General features: G+C 43.4%; 1 protein-coding gene across 12 annotated transcripts in view; it reads left to right on the top strand.

The window, feature by feature from the left end:
- The window catches only part of NEO1 (neogenin 1), a 507,651-nt gene that overhangs the window by 451,628 nt on the left and 37,613 nt on the right, over nt 1–18,410 (top strand). For 8 of the 12 annotated variants that reach the window (XM_073363103.2, XM_073363105.2, XM_073363098.2 and 5 more), the window contains exons 19-21: nt 4,305–4,412; nt 7,855–8,049; nt 8,745–8,777. In XM_073363103.2, the coding sequence (XP_073219204.1) occupies nt 4,305–4,412; nt 7,855–8,049; nt 8,745–8,777 (336 nt within the window). The remainder of the gene's footprint in view (nt 1–4,304; nt 4,413–7,854; nt 8,050–8,744; nt 8,778–18,410) is intronic. The other 4 variants (XM_073363101.2, XM_073363099.2, XM_073363096.2 and 1 more) reach the window with 1 other exon arrangement.

The raw sequence follows: 18,410 nt of genomic DNA, 5'->3' as shown, positions 1-18,410 counted from the left end.
TTCAGAGACCTCCACATGCCAGATGCACCAGAGTCCCCATCTCTCAGTACCGAGACCTTTGCACCAAGCCTCCACCAAGCACGGGAAGTATCCCCGTTGCCATGCCCCTCTGCCCTGTAGTGAGGGGTCAGACAATGAGCCAGAGGAGGTAGTGTTGCAGTACTCCTCCCAAGCTCCATATGGTGCCTACTACCAACAGAGACCCAGGATATACCCACAGATGGCCCCACAAGCACCATCCTGGTATGGACACCCATGGGTGCCACCGCCAAGCTCTATGCCACCACCATCCCAATGGCCATATTGGGACCCTTGGGTGGTGCACCGCCAGCATGCCTCTCAGTCTTCAAGCCTCGTCATAGAGGAACAGGAAGCTGGTATAGGGGAGGAAGTGACACAGAGGATCATATCCTCTTAATTTTCCTCTTCCACCATCTTTAGCAGACAACTTTTGTCTCTCCCAGGAGCTGGCAAAGAGAGTGGCAGTCATTCTTCAGATACCATTGGAGGAAGTCATGGACACCCACCATCAACTCCTTAACATCCTCTACTCTTCCTCCTCCTCAAAGATTGCCCTCCTAATTAATTAAGCCATTTTAGACCCAGAAAAGACTGTGTGGCAGACCACAGCATCTTTTTGGCACCAACCTGCAAGTAAGTGGACAAAAAATACTATGTCCCCTCTAAGGAATCTGAATTCCTATTCTCCCACCTAACACCCAACTCCATCATGGTGGACGCCGTCAACTTCCACAACCGATCACACTGTCAAGAGCTACTCTCTACAACGGGGATTGGAAGCGCCTTGACCTTTTTGGTAAAAAAGTGTATTCCTCAGCCACTGTACAATTCCGTATCGCCAACTACCAGGCCCTCATGGTGAATTATGATTACATAAATTACTCAAAAGTGAATGAATTTATTGAAAAGATGCCAGAAGAACATTGTGACCAAATTTAAGGCTATTATCCAGGAGCGCCAATTAATGGCAAAGACATCGCTGCAATCTGCCCTCGATGTGGCTGACACAGTGGCTGGGTCCATTTGCACAACTGTGGTGATGCAGAGAGTGTCATGACTCCATTTGTCAGGCTTCCTGAAAGAGGCACAGTCCACTGTTGAGGACCTTCCTTTTGAGGGCACGAAGCTTTTTGCCAAGAACACTGATGCCTCCCTTCACACCCTGAAGGACTCCAGAGCTACCCTCCGGTCACTGGGTATCTATATACGGAACAAAAGAGATGATTTAGTCGCTCATCCCAGTGTAGAACACACGTCTCAGTACCAACCACAACACCACTATGAGCTGCAAAGGAAGAAAGGAAAATTCCCTAACCACAAACCACCTGGTCCACAATCTTCGTCCCAGCTCTTTACGTCTAAGCACCACTTTTGACGAGCAGGTTAAGGTGCCATTAGACCAATCCCCCTGACTGACACAGCCGACCATGCCCATTTGGCCACTGATTGGCAGCGTTCAACAGCACCTGGGAGCGCATAACATCAGACCAATGGGTCCTAGTGATTGTTCAAACTGGGTACTTCATGCATTTTACCTCCCTACCCCTTCAACAACACCCTTCTCTGTCCCTCTTCAGGGACCCTTTTCACAAGAGTTTACTACAAGAGGTAGATTGTCTGCTATTGTTATGAGCCGTAGAACCAGTACCTCAACATCTATAAGGCAAGGGGTTCTATTCTTGTTATTTTCTAATACCCAAAAGGAAGGGAGTTTGGAGACCCATACTAGACCTCAGAGCTCTCAATAAGTTTATCATGGCTCAAAAATTCAAGATCACCTTATCAAGGATCATTCCAACACTGGAAAAGGGAGACTGGTTTTCGGCCAATGAAAATGGCCTTTCTCACAGCGATTACCTCGGCCAGGAGGATAGGGGAGATAGCAGCTCTGGTGACACATCCCCACTACATGGTATTTTTTCCAATCAAGGTTACACTCCAGTCCCATCCAAAATTCATCCCTAAGGTAACCTCCCCGTTTCACATGCATCGATTGATTCACCTTCCAATCCTCTACCGCAAGCCTCACCAAGACAACAGGGAAGCTATATTACATGTTCTAGATGTCAGGAGAACCCTGGCCTTCTACCTGGACAGGACAAAGGCCTTCAGGAAGTTCCGTAGACTTTTTCTCTCCTTTGTGGAAACATCCTAGTGCTCAGTTACAGATGACAGCACTGTGGAGCTGAAGATGGCATCGGAGGTGGAGTCCCCAGTGATCGCATAATGTTCTGTGGAGGTGTGCCCAAAGGCTATCCAAGTGGGTCTCAAATTTCATCAGATAGTGTTATCAAGTTTGCAGCATGATCCCTCCAGACTCTATTCGTACACACTCCACAAGGTCAATCTCTTCATCCATCTCCTTTTTCAAGAATGTCCCTAGCTCAGAGCTCTGTAGAGCAGCGACATGGGAGTCAGTTCACACTTTCGCAGAACACTATGCGATCACTGGGATTCCATCTCTGATGCCATCTTCGGTTTCACAGTGCTGTCATTTGTAACTGACCCGACTCCAAAGTCCTGGCCCTCCAGAAGGGGTACTGCTTGGGAGTGACCTACAGTCGAGCATCCATAGGGACACTATTCAAAGAAAAAGAACTTAATCACCTTGTATGGTAACTGTGGTTCTTCGAGATGTGTCCCCCTGCAGGTGCTCCACAATCCACCCTCCTTCCCTCTACTTCAGAGTTCTTGTCTATGACTCTGTTGTAGAGAAGGAACTGAGGGGCATTAGCTCATGCACACCAGCTATACTTGTGGTGCAGCACAAGGAGAGACGGTGCATGTGCAGGCCCAGTGAACACTGCTACTGAAGTTCTCTGATCAGCCGCGCAGGGACACAAGCACACCTACAGAGGAGCAACCGCAAGGACCCACATCTCGAAGAACCATCGTTACTGCACAAGATGAGTAACTTCTTGTTGTAGTTCAAACACAGGCCTGGAAAACGGAAACCTCCTGAGTTCTAGTCTTGACGGTGTTCCTGGTTTGCTCATCCTAGCCTTATCTAAGGTTGATTCGTGCTTAGCTTAAGTTCATCCGTATTCCGTAGAGCACTTGAACATCTTTGGTGGTTTGTTGAATTGGGGCAGTAGTCACTAATCTTTGAGCCTCACTTCCCCCATCTCTACAGTGGGGATAATAATACTTAGTAACCTAACACAGGGGATGACAGGAGGATTAATCACCAGTAGGTAACATACATAAAGCACTTTGAACAGGAAAAGCACTGTGACAACACTAATTAGGACTGTTACTGAATTCAGTTTCCATGGCAGATATAGTTTGCTAAAAATTACATAATTAGAAGTCTGTTTTTTATAGTGTTATAGTTCCAAGGCATAGCTGGTTATTCAATTGCACCTTTGGAGACATCGGCTCTATGCATTTCATTGTCATTAATCTGAGCCCCATCTGGGTATTTCAGTTCACAGTAAGATTCTGATGCACACATTTAAGCCTTTTACGGAGGTAAAAGGCCTGTATCATATCCTCATTTCTGTGCAGGAGGAACGGTGGGGAGAAGACTTCTGCCTCAAGCTACTAAAAAGAACAAAAGGGCCATGTGTTCATTATAACTGTTTCCAGAGTTCAAATAAACCTCGGTTAGCAGAGAGCAAGAGAGAAAACACCTCAGTAGATGCAGACTTCCTTGCAAGCCATCCAGAAACCTGTAGTCAAAGTGAAGGGTCTCTCAGAGGTTACAATTAAAACCCTCTAGGAGTTTACCATGGTGCTTCAAATGTGTTCATGGTGGAAAATTGCCGTTGCAAGATCTCAGCCCCAGAGCAAACATTTTTCTGTAGAGATAAATTTTATGTATGTAAAAAACAAAATATGGAATGGTGTCTTCTCAGGTTGATGGGATTTCAGGAATGTTAAACTATTGTGATTACCAGTCAGTACTCTCAACTAGTAGCTTTGCTTCTACAAATATATTGTCTGTTTAAAAAAAAAAAAAAAAAAAAAGACAAACATTGAAGAGACACGTTGTTTATCTAGTCATGATTCACAGCATCTGTTGGACTGTAGAAATAGATATCTCCTTAAGGAAAGGAAATATTATGCACCATATGGCATTTGCCATTTTAAGGGAGTAAATCATTAAAACGGCTGCCCTAGAATGCTAGATTTACCTTGCGATTAAACATACTGGGTTTCTGTTGCTGGGCACCCATACTTCTGCGGCAAAGCAAGTTTAAAAGGATGCTTATGAGATCATTTACATGCGTTCAGTGAGATCACTTACATGCTTCTAATGAATGTTTGGGGTTTTTTTGCAGTTCCTACGTCTCCACCAAAAGATGTGACTGTGGTGAGCAAAGAGGGAAAACCTAGGACCATAATTGTAAACTGGCAGCCTCCATCTGAAGCCAATGGCAAAATTACAGGTGCCGTTTGTGTGCACTCTCTGAAGTGATTCTGTGTACTTATTTTTGGTATACTGAGCTTGGGAGGGTAGATGGAAAATATCTAATCAACAGCAGATTAGACACCATAGATAATGCCCTACTCTCCTCTTTGTTAATCACAAACCCATCCAGGATGTTTATCTTGTTATTTATGAATCTTCTCATGTAGCTCAAATTAACTGTTTACTTTTACATCTGCTGGAAATGAGTTAAGTATAAAAAATAAATGCAACTCTGAAGTTTTCAGCCCACTGCTGCTCTGCTCTTTAGAGGCATTGGTATTGCTGATCTCCATATGAAGTATAGATCATTGTAAAATAGGAGTTTGGATCATGTAAAATTTTCATGAAAGGTTAGATTATCATTTTAAATACTGTAGAAATCACCATCTTCACCGGCTTATGCAATCCTAGTAGCAAACTTTCAGAGAAACACATCTGCAGTTAGACGGTCCCTTAAGAGTTTTGTGCAAGAGACTCTTTGGCCCAATTCTCTAGCATGTTCCTCTGGTACAAAGTGGACTTAGACCCAATTTGTGTAGGTGCTGGAGGATTTTCCTGCGTTCAAGGCAATTCATAAGTGGCCTAGGAGCACAACTGGGTATATCTGTACCCTGTAGACCATTGGAGCCAGCTGCTCTGGATTGCACGTTGGATCTGCGTGGTTGTTTCTATACCTTTGAACTTCATGCAGACAAAAGAAGGGAAGGGAGAAAATAAAATATCCCCCCAATATTCATAAAATAATGTAGAATTCAATTTTGTAAATGTGGATGAAAATATAGAGGCATGTAAAGATGAACAGCTATATATCCAGAGACAAGGTGGTGAGGTAATAGCTCTTCTTCAGCTCTGTGTAGCTCAAAAGCCTTGTCTCTGTCAGCAACTGAAGTTGGTCCAATAAAAGATATTACCTCACCCACCTTGTCTCTCTACTGTACTGGGGCCAGCGTGGCTACAATAGTGCACACAGCAGAGAATACACACAGATAGAGAGTACATGATGGTGTGGTGTATATAAAGGTTTGTCTTTGAGAAGTGCAACAGCATATCCCCACTTACGGGATCTGCATGTGCTGCTGCTTGGCTCAGGCCCATCTAGAAGAGCCATGCCCTTCTGGGTTTTCTGGGTTGTGCGAGTGCCCCCCCCCCCCCCGCTCATGGATTGGATTGTTCAGCACTGAAGCTGGTTAGCTGCAGGCTTCAGGACTATGTGTGGAGTGCCCTTTGCTTTTTAGCAGCCATTCCAGTTGTCTGGTTCAAAGTTGCTTTTGTAGTTGTTTTAGGTAGTTTTGCCATATGTTTGCCTACTTTCGGCTCCCCATCCACCCCACGTCTTCTGTATTGCATAGGCAGGTTATTTAGTTGGTGGTTGGGGTCGAGGGATTGATTCTGTGCTCTGACTGACTCTGACAACAAGGCAGGATTCAAACAGTGTATGATGTATGCCAGTAAAATGTACTTCCTGCCTAGAGCCATAAAAATGGGGAAGCCTAAGGGTGTTGTTTTAGAAACCTTTGGAATGGAGAGTCCAACTGAACAGAACTCTGAGGGAAAGGAAAATTGTAACATCCACTTCAGTAACTTCTTTTAAAAATGTCTTATGTATAATTTGGTCTGATAACGAGTCCTTGGACAGCAAGAAACAAGGGTTGTGTATCTTTTTTGAAAAGATGAGACTCTCCTCTTTGCAATAGTGCAAGTCTTCTGTTTCTAGCTTTCATACTGTACTAGTGGACTTTAAACCTGAACTGGTCTGAGTCTGAAAATCAGTTACTCCATGTTTAATCACTTGCAAATTATGCAGCCATCTCAAATCCATGCCAATAAAATCTTTATACCACCCCACCAAGTGTTCATATATGTGTATGTGAAAAAGAAGGAGACAAACTTAGATTTTTAATCCAAAATTGTCATGAAAATCCAGGCACAAAAGTCTAAAAATGATGTGTTTGCTCACCTGGATTAAGTAGAATTTTACAAGACTAAGCTTTATTATTGTTTGAATGTGCAGCGATCACAGCAGAATGATTTTAAAATGTTTCATAATCACACTGTAAAAGGGAATCTGATAAAATTATTGCATTCTGTGAAGCATTACAATTCCCTTTATATGTCAGTCCTATGCCAGTTCCACATTTTACAGGAACATGTGAACAGACTGCCCTCTGGTGGATTGAATAGAAAACAAGATACTAAACAGCTCACAAAGTGAGTACTGGCCTTTCTGTACACTGAGGGAGACAGGGTCCTGTGGAAAAACTGTATGTGATCATGTCATTAAAGACTGTATCATAATGCATACACACAAGAGGGGTGAATTAAGGTTACACAGGCAACTTTATTTGTAACATTCCCTAATTTCTACTGGCTTATTTGCAACCAAAATAATGTTTTTTAACATAACTTGAAGTAAATAAACATTAAGAAGTGCAATTTCTGGGTTCTACAGGCCTTTGTTGTACAATATATTGAAAATACCAACCAATTAATTGAGACAAAAAGTAAAGAGAATTGTCTTGAATTGCATTAATCTCTGGGTTTGACTGCCACTTTACATGCTGCTTAGGGCAGATCATAGCTCCATTGCATGGGATCAGCCCAGGGAATAGAGGTGGGTGCCACCCACCTGCATCGGAGAGGAAGTTACAGCTCTGCAGAGTGTGCAGCCCCTTCCACTCTTCTATCCATGGTACAGGTAGCCCATGCAAGGGACAAAGGAGACATCAGATGTCCCCTTGTGCAGGTGCATAGGGCTACTGATGTTTAGCCCTGTATTTGTCAGTGAGTGCTTATTTGATGATATTGTTTCTCCCATTCACTGTCATTAAATATATATCATAATCATTTTGCCAGTTCATCATGGTGCCATACATACAGTATATTCAATAAAATATTATGTTGATTTAACATATCTTTACAGGCAATATGCAATTGTCTTGAGGTTGACGTTTTTCATTGTTAATATAAACTGAGAGATAGCAAAAAGTTTTAACTACTTATATTTTTTTTTAATTTTAAAGCTATCATTTTTCTCTAAACTGCTAATATTTGAGGGAACATTCTTATAATAGTCATCAAATTATAATTTTACATTGTTTTCATATGATTGGAAAAGAAGGTGGAAATAATGGAATTCTCTATAACTAAATGTAAGATCATTTTGATATTTTAAGTGGCATTGTTATACTTTATGATATAATACAATGGTTTAAAATTTCCCATGGGATGTGTATCTAATATTTAAATTAATGTTTATATATTGAAACAAAGGAGATTGTGGTTCTCGAAAGCCCCTCGGTGGTTTAAGAGCACCAATTCCATCTAAAGTCAATAGGACTTGTGCTCTGGAGTCATTTAAGGAGCAACAAAAATCCCACCTTTTAGTGCATAAATTTTATCTTATTGGTACCTTTGAACAGGATACATCATTTACTACAGCACAGATGTGAATGCAGAAATACATGATTGGGTCATCGAACCTGTGGTGGGAAACAGATTGACACACCAGATCCAAGAGTTAACCCTTGATACGCCATATTATTTCAAAATCCAGGCCCGCAACTCCAAGGGCATGGGGCCTATGTCGGAGGCAGTACAGTTCAGAACACCCAAAGGTAAAGTCTCATGTATGTTCTCCAGCATTTCCTAAAATACCTCTAGGAAAAGCAACTGGCAGCATCAGTTCTCTATTGGATATGGGCTGCGGAGGAGAAGATGAAGTTTGATTAGGGAAGATGTTTTCTCTTCATTCTTCTAGCAGCTCTTGGCTGGAAACAAATGCATAAACTAGTTTAAACCCATATGTTTGTGGAGATTAATTTTAAATTAATTATTGGCCCATATATCACCAAGCCATTATTACATGGTCAGTGCCGTAAGTGAACTTCAGAAAAACTGACTTCTAGTTACCTAAAGACTTCAGGTGCAGTGTGTTGCGTCTGCCCAACAGTGCACGCAGCAGGATTTGCAAATAAGTTCTTATTGGTCTGTGAACAATTACATGTTAATGTCATGGATGATATAACGTGAACAAGTATGACATAACTGCCTCTTTAATCAAGAGATGCTTGTTCATGGGTAACTGGTGAAAGGATAGGAATGAACAAGACATTTGAAAATATGTAAAAAAGATGTCGTTTTAATATCTAGCAGTATTGTTTCTATGTGAGTTTTTGTCTTTAAAAATGGAAGTTTAAATCTCTAACTAGTTTTTTTCTGCTGTGTGAAGTTCTTTGAATACTGTCTGTCACTCCTTCAGGCCTGGTGATCTTTCTCTTGTTTTTTTACTCCCCTGTGCTTGTCCTGGTAGCTGAATCCTCAGATAAAATGCCTAATGATCAAGGTAAATAAGTGGATATTCTTTCTCCTTTATTCCATCTCTTTCACACACTACTGTGTTTCTTTTCCACCTGCAATTGCACTTGTTAAATGAAACACACATCAGCTGCTCTAAATGTAACTGAGCGAGCTCTTGTGGAGTTTTTATTAGCAGAGGAACTAGAGATTTTATTTGTGGTTTGGGTGTCAGGAATGTAAAGTGATCTCCATAGTCAGATGTCACATGAGGGGAGAAGTGGGTTATGCCAGCCCTGAATCATTCTGTTAAAATGGATTTGGATTAGGTGATATTCAAGTAGAGCTCTGACTGGTGAACCCTGGATCTCAGCACAGAGGGGTAGAAGACCAAAGAACACTTGCTGGATTAGCACAAGTGCTGTTTTGTCAGCTCTACATCTATTATTATTGTTTGCAGTAAATAAAAGTAGCCTTAGTCTTGTTCAGCTTTCTGCATGAAAGAGTCTGCCGATCGGCTCATGTAGAGATCAGTCTCTGCTAGGAATGCAACAACTTTAGCCACCAAAAACTTTAAGCTTACTAACTTGACAAATGGTAGCTTTGAGCTTGCTGTGTGGAGTTGGGGTCTGTGGTGAATTTTTAGGGCTAATTTTGCTTTCTATCAAATAAGGTAAACATCCCACTAATAGGGAGAGAAATGTATTTTAGTGTTTGGGGAGAAAAGAGTTTAAAGGGATACAAGCAAAGAATTTAGGCATACGATTAAAGCAAAAATGTGTTCCACGTTATAAATATCTTTTTAAATCCATTACTGAGAAATATTTTGTAAACACTGTTTATTTTACCTGTTCCAAACCAAACAGTAATGACTGAGGGCAGCTTAGGAACAAATTCTTATCCAGCCTTTGGTTGCAAAAACCCTGGCTGCTATCCCAGTCTCTATCCCAAAGGGATGGGAAAGACTGAAACTTTGTGTTTTATTTAAAAGTTGCTGCACTGTCCCTTTTGCACTGCTTTTCTAACCTCAGTTCTGCACATAACTGTCTTCATGTCCTTAATACAGCATGAGCATCCTAAGGGAGGAAAGTTTTATCACAGTAACATTTTGTTAGTGTTCATAATTGCATAGAACTTTTAATTCAAAAATGCATATATGAAGAGCAGGAGACATTTATTTTATAATTCCTGTAAATATAATAGGGCTTTGAAGAGCTGACAAGCTAGGAGCAATGGGTGAAATGAAGAAAAGGAAAGCATAGGCTGAATAGCAGAAAAAACTTCCTGACAACAAGATCTGTTAGACTGTGGAATAGTGTCTCTTGAGAAGTGATGGAAAAAGCACTGGAGAGTATAGGGAACAAACCAGCCCACAGTGAGTGGACTGAATCACTAACCTCTCTGGTTCTTATTTCTGCTGTAGCCACATATTGATGGGTATGTTATCTCAGAATATATTTTCAAATCTTTTTCCCATAGTGTTCCTCCTTACGTACATAGTACAATACTTTGCCCCTCCACTCTCCTTCCTCATAGCACAGGTGTTGGCACACAGTAGAACAGGTTCCCTGTTGAAGCTATCTGTGTGTTGCACATTGGTCAGGTACCAGGACAAAAGGAAATGTGTGTAGTACACAGTAGAGCTAACCTACAGTAACAAAAGGTAAGTTTTCAGAGTAGCAGCCGTGTTCGTCTGTATTTGCAAAAAGAAAAGGAGTACTTGTGGCACCTTAGAGACTAACAAATTTATTTGAGCATAAAAGAAAAGGAGTACTCTAAGTCTCTAAGGTGCCATAAGTACTCCTTTTCTTTTTGCATATACTTATGGGGCACTCCCAAGACAGCTAGCCTAAAAAAACTGACCTATTAACACTGGAAAGTCTTTAAGGATTACATGCAAATTTTATTTCTACCAATCCTTACTGAAGAGGTCAACAGAGAACCTCAATACTTAACTTCCAGTACAGCTCTCTGCAGACAGGCTGGTACACATCCTCTAGGACCAAAGATGGGACATGTACACTAGCTAGTTCATAGTGTTATGTTGAAAATAGAGACATTTATTCTAATTCTTGCTGCAGTGATGATCAGTTTTGGAGAAGGACAATTGCTTGCAATCCTTAGGCTAGTGGGCCCATTTCTCCTCTGAATTACAATGGTGTAAAACTGCTGCGAGAGGATGATCAGATTCAGCATCTTGCAGATAGAACTGTTGTCAAGGTAGCGTGAGATGTGAAAACTGGGAAGAGTTGAAAGAATAATCTATCAATCCCTCATTCTAGGAATTAGATATTTGCCAGACTGACTGAGAGTCACTATGCAAAAGGGATCTAGATTAATAGATTTTAAGGCCATTAAGGACCATTATGATCATCCAGTCTGATCTCTCGATGCATAACACAAGTCATAGAATTTCACTCGGTTGTCACTGCAGCAAGCCCATAAATTGTGGTTGAGCTATAGACACGCCAACATGTGATTGAACATCAGAAGAACATTTAGTTCTTTGAGTGCTTGCTTGTGTCCATTCCACGTTAGGTGTGCACACATCACATGCACAGTTGCTGGAGATTTTACCCTCAGTGGTATCCATCAGGTCAGCTCGAGTGCCCTCTGGTGCTTCATGCTTACGCACTGGTATAAGGGGACCGGCCTGCCCTTCACCCTCTCACTTCCTTCTTAACACCCGTGACAGTCGCTAGAACAGCTCCTCTTGCTTTGGCAAGGCATTCATTCAGTTGTTTTTTTTTCCTGTTATTCTCTAGATTAGTTATATTAGTCTTAATTTCATGTAGTAGTGTACTTAATTAGATAGAATTAGTGTATATAGTTAGACCCCCCCCCCGCCCTTAGCTTAGAGCATGCCCCTGTCTCCAGGCTTCAAACCCTGCGTCTCCTGCAGCAGGTGTATGCCAGTGAGCAAGCCACACTCCAGCTATATAAAGTGTCTGGGAAAGGCGCATATATGACAGCGTTGCCAAATCTTTCAGGATTTCAAGCCTCATAGAAAGAAGGACAGGGAGGCTAGACTAAAGGCTATCCTAATGGAAGCTGCACCTAAACCGGCATCAAAGCCAAGCCGATTGCACTCAGCTACGAGCACCTCGGCTTTGATGCGAAGAGTAACTCTGGCACCGCATGCTTCTCGTCACCATTCTCCATCTCCGGTACCAAGAAAGAAGAATAAGGAGCAATGGTCCAAGAGGGGATGCTTCCCGGTACTAAGGAAGGACAAACAAGGGGAGTGCAGCAGAGTACAACTCACATCAGGCTACTCCTCCACTGCATGCTAGCGGCACCATCGACTCATTTCTGATCGCAGATGCCATTGAGTCCAGTGCGGGACCATTTGTTGATGCCGGGCCATTATCGCAGTGCTAGCGTGATCACGGTAGTGTCCGAGAGGAGGGCTCCTCCAACTCACAATCTGGCACCAGACCCGGACTTTGATACAGAGCCAGTACTGACACACAGGACTTAGGCCTGGGGGGACATAGTTAGGGCTGAAGAAGAAGAGGAGGGCCCCTTGCTGGTACAGGCTTCCTCCTCCTCCTCCCCAGACGAAGCTATCTCAGGACCTAGCAGCTTGATGCCACAGGCTGACTTTAGAGCCCACCATGAGCTTTTAAAAAGAATGGCTTTTAACCTAGAGCTGGAGGGTGGGGGTTCTTAAAGAGTCCTCACATAGCCTCATTGAGACTTTGGCCATGATAGCCCCGTCAAAGGAGGACCTACCTGTCAATGAAGCCATAATGGGTCTGGTCAGATCCCTGTGGCATACCCCATCTTCTCTTCCTCCCACCTGAAAGAGGGCAGAGAAGTACTATGTGCCTGCCAAGCGACATGAATTTTTGTACTTTCACCCTCCTCTCAGGTCCCTTGTGTCACAGCAGCCAATGAGAGGGACACTGCTGGACATGTTACTGGTGCCCCTGCTGCCACTTCCACCCTGCCTGGCCCTGATCTCGCAAGACCATGGCCATATACTCCACCCAAACATCTGGGTCCTTCACCCAACTGCATGAAAGCTCCATGGTTGAACCTGAAGAAACAGGCCTGTTCAGAACAAGTCAGTCAGGTCTTGCTAGGTAGTAGGAAACTGTCGACTAGAGCAACTTACCTAGCCAAGTGGAAGTGTTCCTTGATGTGGTCCTGCCAGTGAGATCTCTCACCAACTCTGTCATCCCTCCAGTCTGTTGTTTCAGATGGAGCAGGTATTCCAGCACAAAGTCTGGCCTTTTCATTGATCAAGGTGCATTTAGCGGCAATCTCAGTCTTCCACCCTCCGGTGAACAGTAAATTGGTCTTCTCATGAAATGGCCATCCACCTCCTCAAAGGATTAAGGGCCTTTACATCAGAACTCCCATATACAGTGTTCTTTAAGGACAAAGTTCAACTGTGCCCCCACCCAGCATTCCTTCCAAAGGTGGTCTCACAGTTTCACAGTAACCAGGCTATTTTCCTGCCAGTTTTCTTCCCAAAAGGGCATAGGAGTGCAGAGGAGCGGCATCTCCATTTTTTGGATGTTAGATGTGCCCTGGCCTTCTACTCTGAGAGGACCAAATCTGGGCAGCTCTTTGTGGCAATAGCAGACAGGATGAAAGGCCTACCGGTTTCATCCCAAAGAATGTCGTCCTGGATCACCTCCTGTATTCGTATGTGTGATGAGCAGGCAGGCATTCCCCCTGCTGCTATCTTGACCGTTCAAAGCAGCAGCTTTTCTGGCCCAAGTCCCAATCCAAGACATCTTCTCTTGGCTAAACTAAATAAATGAAATGTCTTTAGTCGTCCCTGTAAGGCAGGTACCAAGACCTCTCATTCTTGTGGTGCTTTTGTTAACCCTTTCCAATTAATAATTTCAAAGTGTGTCCACCGGAACTGGACACAGTATTCCAGGAATGGGGTGAATTTTTCAAAAGTGCCTAAATGACATAACATGCAAGGTCAAGTTTTCAAAAGTGACTTAGGAAACCAAGTCTCACTGGCTGTTTGTGACATGTAGCCTGCGAAGTGCCTAAGTCATTTTTGAACATTTGACTTTACCTCTTAAGTTACACATAGGCACTTTTGAAAATTTTGTTCCTAAATGTATACTCTTGCACTTGGCTGTGTTAAATAAAATACATATTGATCAGGTGAGCCCAGCTTACCGACTGATCCACTTTGCTCTGTAGAACTAACCTTTCCTTATTATTTACCACTCTGCCAGTTTTTATGTCATCTACAAACTTTATCAGCAATGAATTTATATATTCTTTCAGACCATTGATAATGATGTTTGATGATATTGCAATAAGAACAGTTTATTGCAGGACCTCACTAAAAACACCCACTTTGGATAATGATCTTTGACTTCAGTAAACTTTTGATACTGTCTCCCGTGACCTTCTCATAAACAAACTAGGGAAATGCAACCTAGATGGAGCTACTATAAGGTGGGTGCAAAACTGGAGGGAAAACCATTTCCAGAGAGTAGTGATTAGTGGTTCAGTCATGCGGCAAGAGCATAACAAGTGGGGTACTATAGGGATCAGTTCTGGGTCCAGTTCTGTTCAATATCTTCATCAATGATTTAGATAATGGCACAGAGAGTACACTTATAAAGTTTGCGGATGGTACCAAGTTGGGAGGGGTTGCAAGTGCTTTGGAGTATAGGATTAAAATTCAAAATGATCTGGACAAACTGGAGAAATGGTCTGAAGTAAATAGGACGAAATTCAATAAGAACAAATGCAAAGTATTCCATTTAGGAAGGAACAATCAGTTGCACACAAACAAAATGGGAAATGACTGCCTAGGAAGGAATACTGCTGAAAGGGATCTGGAGATCATAGTGGACCACAAGCTAAATATGAGAAAACAGTATAACAGTGTTACAAAAAAAGCGAACATCATTCTGGGATGTATTAGCAGGAATGTTGTAATCAAGACACAAGAAGTAGTTCTTCCACTCTATTCCACACTGATTAGGCCTCACCTGGAGTATTGTGTCCCGTTTTGGGTGCTACATTTCAGGAAAGATGTGGACAAATTGGAGAAAGTCCAGAGAAGAGCAACAAAAATGATTAAAGGTCTAGAAAACATGACCTATGAGGGAAGATTGAAAAAATTGTGTTTGTTTAGTCTGTAAAAGAGAAGACTGAGAGGGGACGTAACAGTTTTCAAGTATATAAAAGGTTGTTAAAACGAGGAGGAGGAAAATTTGTTCTTCTTAACCTCTGAGGATAGAACAAGAAGCAATAGGCTTAAAATGCGGCACGGGAGATTTAGGTTGAACATTAGGAAAAACTTCCCAACTGTCAGGGTACTTAAGCACTGGAATAAATTGCCCAGTGAGGATGTGGAATCTCCATCTTTGGAGATTTTTAAGAGCAGGTTAGACAAACATCTGTCAGGAATGGTCTAGAAAATACCTAGTCCTGCCATGAGTGCAGGGGACTGGACTAGATGACCTCTTGAGGTCCCTTCCAGTCCTATGATTCTATGATTTACATTACAAGTTTTTAATATCTATCTGTTAATCAGTTTTTAATCCATTTAGCGTGTGCCACATTGGTTTTGTGTATTGCTCGTTTTAATCAGAATGTTGTTCAGTACTAAGCCCTGGTCTACACTACAGAGTTAGGTCGAATTTAGCTGAATTAGGTCGATTTTATAATGAATGCGTCTACGCAAGCAACCCCGTTCCGTCGACCTAAAATCAACTTCTGTACTCCTCTCCAGCAAGGGGAGTAGCACTAAAATCAACCTTGCTGGGTAGAATCTGGGGTAGTGTGGACGCAAATTGACGTTATTGGCCTCCGGGAGCTATCCCAGAGTGCTCCAATGTGGCCGCTCTGGACAGCACTTTGAACTCCAATGCACTAGCCAGATACACAGGAAAAGCCCCGGGAACTTTTGAATTTCATTTCCTGTTTGGGCAGCATGGCGAACTCAGCAGCACAGGTGACCATGCAGTCCCTCCAGAATCACAAATGAGCTCCAGCATGGAGCTAGCGGGAGACACTGGATCTGATCGCTGTATGGGGAGAAGAATCTGTGCAGGCAGAACTCCAATCAAAAAGAAGAAATGCTAATATATATGCCAAAATCTCACAGGGCATGGTGGACAGAGGCTACAACAGGGACACACAGAAGTGCCGTGTGAAAGTCAAGGAGCTCAGGCAAGCCTACCAAAAGACAAAGGAGGCAAACGGTCGCTCTGGGTCAGAGCCCCATACATACTGCTTCTATGATCAGCTGCATGGCATTCTAGGGGGAGACCCTACCACTACTGTCCTTGGACACCTGCAAGGGGGGAGTCTCACGCAACACGGAGGAGCATTTTGTTGAGGAGGAGGAGAATGCACAACAGGCAAGGGTGAATCCATTCTCCCCAGCAGCCAGGACCTTTTCATCACCCTGGAGCCAATACCCTCCCAAGGCACGATCCCTGACCCTGAAGGCAGAGAAGGCATCTCTGGTGAGTGCACATTTGTAACTACAGTACAGGGTTTAAAAGCAATAGTGTTTAATGTTTGATTTGCCCTGAAGACTTGGGATGCATTCGCTGCCAGTACAGCTACTGGAAAAGTCTGTTAATGTGTCTGGGGATGGAGCGGGAATCCTCCAGGGACATCTCCTTGAAGCTCTCCTGGAGGTACTCTGAAAACCTTTGCAGAAGGTTTTTGAGGAGGGCTGCCTTATTTCGTCGTCCACAGTAGGACACTTTACCAAGCCAAGCTAGTAGCAAGTAGTCTGGAATCACTGCAGCACAAAGTATGGTAGCGAATGGTCCTGGGTTTTGGTCTCATTCGAGCAACATTTGGTCTTTATCTTTCTGTGTTCACCTCAGGAGAGTGATATCATTCATGGTCACCTGGTTGAAATATGGGAATTTTTGGAAGGAAACAGTAAAAGGACCCTGTTCATGCTGGGCTGTTTGCGCTTGGCTAAAAGGGATCATCCCATAGCCATGCGGCAGGGGGAGGGGTGAAGGGAACATCCCAAATAGCCACGCTGAGGGGTGGAGGGAGGGGTGTGCCGCACATCCAGCCGAAAACCTCAGCCCCTCCTTTTAAATGGCAAACCCAACCGGCATTGCTTGCTATGGGAAAGGAGGACGCTGCAGTTCGAAAACATTCCCACATGTTATGAAGGCGTTAAAAGCCAAACCCATTTACCATGGCTGCCTGGAAACTGAATTCTGTTGCCCAGCCGTGTGTGATGTGTGACCATACCAGCAGGCGCTCAATATAAAAGGCAAAATGCAACCTTGTACCTAAAGCACATGTGCTGTCTGCCGTGAATTGCTTGATTCACTGTGAAAGAGTCTCCCTTTTGTTCTCAGAAATGTATCATCTTAAATTTTACTCTCCCTTTTTATCCCCCTGCAGGTGAAAATGTTTCTATGCTCCCCCTATCATCTCCGTTCCTGAGGTTATTGCAGATTAGAAGGCGAAAAAAACGTACTCGTGATGACATGTTTTCCGAGCTCATGCAGTCCTCCTGCACTCATAGTGCACAGCTGAATGCATGGAGGCATTCAGTGGCAGAGTCCAGAAAAGCATTAAGTGAGCGCGATGAGAAGAGGCAGGATGGAATGCTGAAGCTAATGGGGGAGCAGATGCTCAGGCATCTGGTGTAGCTGCAGGAAAGCCAACAAAAGCACAGACCGCCGCTGCATCCACTGTACAACCACCTGCCCTCCTCCCCAGGTTCCATATCCTCCTCACCCAGACACCCAAGAACGCGGGGGGAGAGGCTCCGGGCACCCAGCCACTCCACTCCAGAGGATGGCCCAAGCAACAGAAAGCTGTTATTCAAACGGTTTTGATTTGTAGTGTGGCTACAATAAGCAATGTGTCCTTGTCATTCCCTCCTCCCCCACCCCACCCAGGTTACCTTATCAGTTATCTCCCTTTTTTTTTTAATTAATAAAGAAAGAATGCATAGTTTCAAAACAATAGTGACTTTATTTCCTTTGCCAGCTGTGATCGAAGGGGGGAGGGTGGTTGGCTCACAGGGAATTAAAATTAACAAAGGGGGCGGGTTTGCATCAAGGAGAAACACACACAACTGTCACACCATAACCTGGCCAGTCATGAAACTCGTTTTCAAAACCTCTCTGAAGTTCAGCACCCCTACCTGTGCTCTTCTAATCGCCCTGGTGTCTGGCTGTTCAAAATTGGCACTGAGGCAATTTGCCTCAACATCCCACCCCACCATAAACATCTCCCCCTTAGTCTCACAGATATTATGGAGCACATAGCAAACAGTAATAACAATGAGAATATTGGTTGCGCTGTGGTCTAACCTAGTCAGCAAACAGTGCCAGCGAGCTTTTAAACATCCAAAGGCACATTCTGCCACCATTCTGCACTTGCTCAGACTATAGTTGAACTGCTCCTTACTACTGTCCAGACTGCCTGTGTATTGCTTCATGAGCCATGGGAGCAAGGGGTAGGCTGGGTCTCCAAGGATAACTCTTGGCATTTTAACATCCCCAACAGTAATTTTCTGGTCTGGGAAGTAAGTCCCTTCTTGCAGCTGCTCAAACAGCCCGGAGTTCCTAAAGATGCAAGCGTCATGCACCTTTCCCGGCCATCCCACGTTGATGTCGGTGAAACGTCCCTTGTGATCCACCAGTGCTTGCAGCACCATTGAGAAGAACCCCTTGCAGTTTATGTACTGGTTGGCAAG

The sequence above is a fragment of the Lepidochelys kempii genome, chromosome 10 (genome assembly GCF_965140285.1).
Source record: "Lepidochelys kempii isolate rLepKem1 chromosome 10, rLepKem1.hap1, whole genome shotgun sequence".
Classification (NCBI taxonomy): Eukaryota; Metazoa; Chordata; order Testudines; family Cheloniidae; genus Lepidochelys; species Lepidochelys kempii.
Note: the sequence above shows the minus strand (reverse complement) of the source record. Positions and strands in the feature narration are given on the sequence as shown.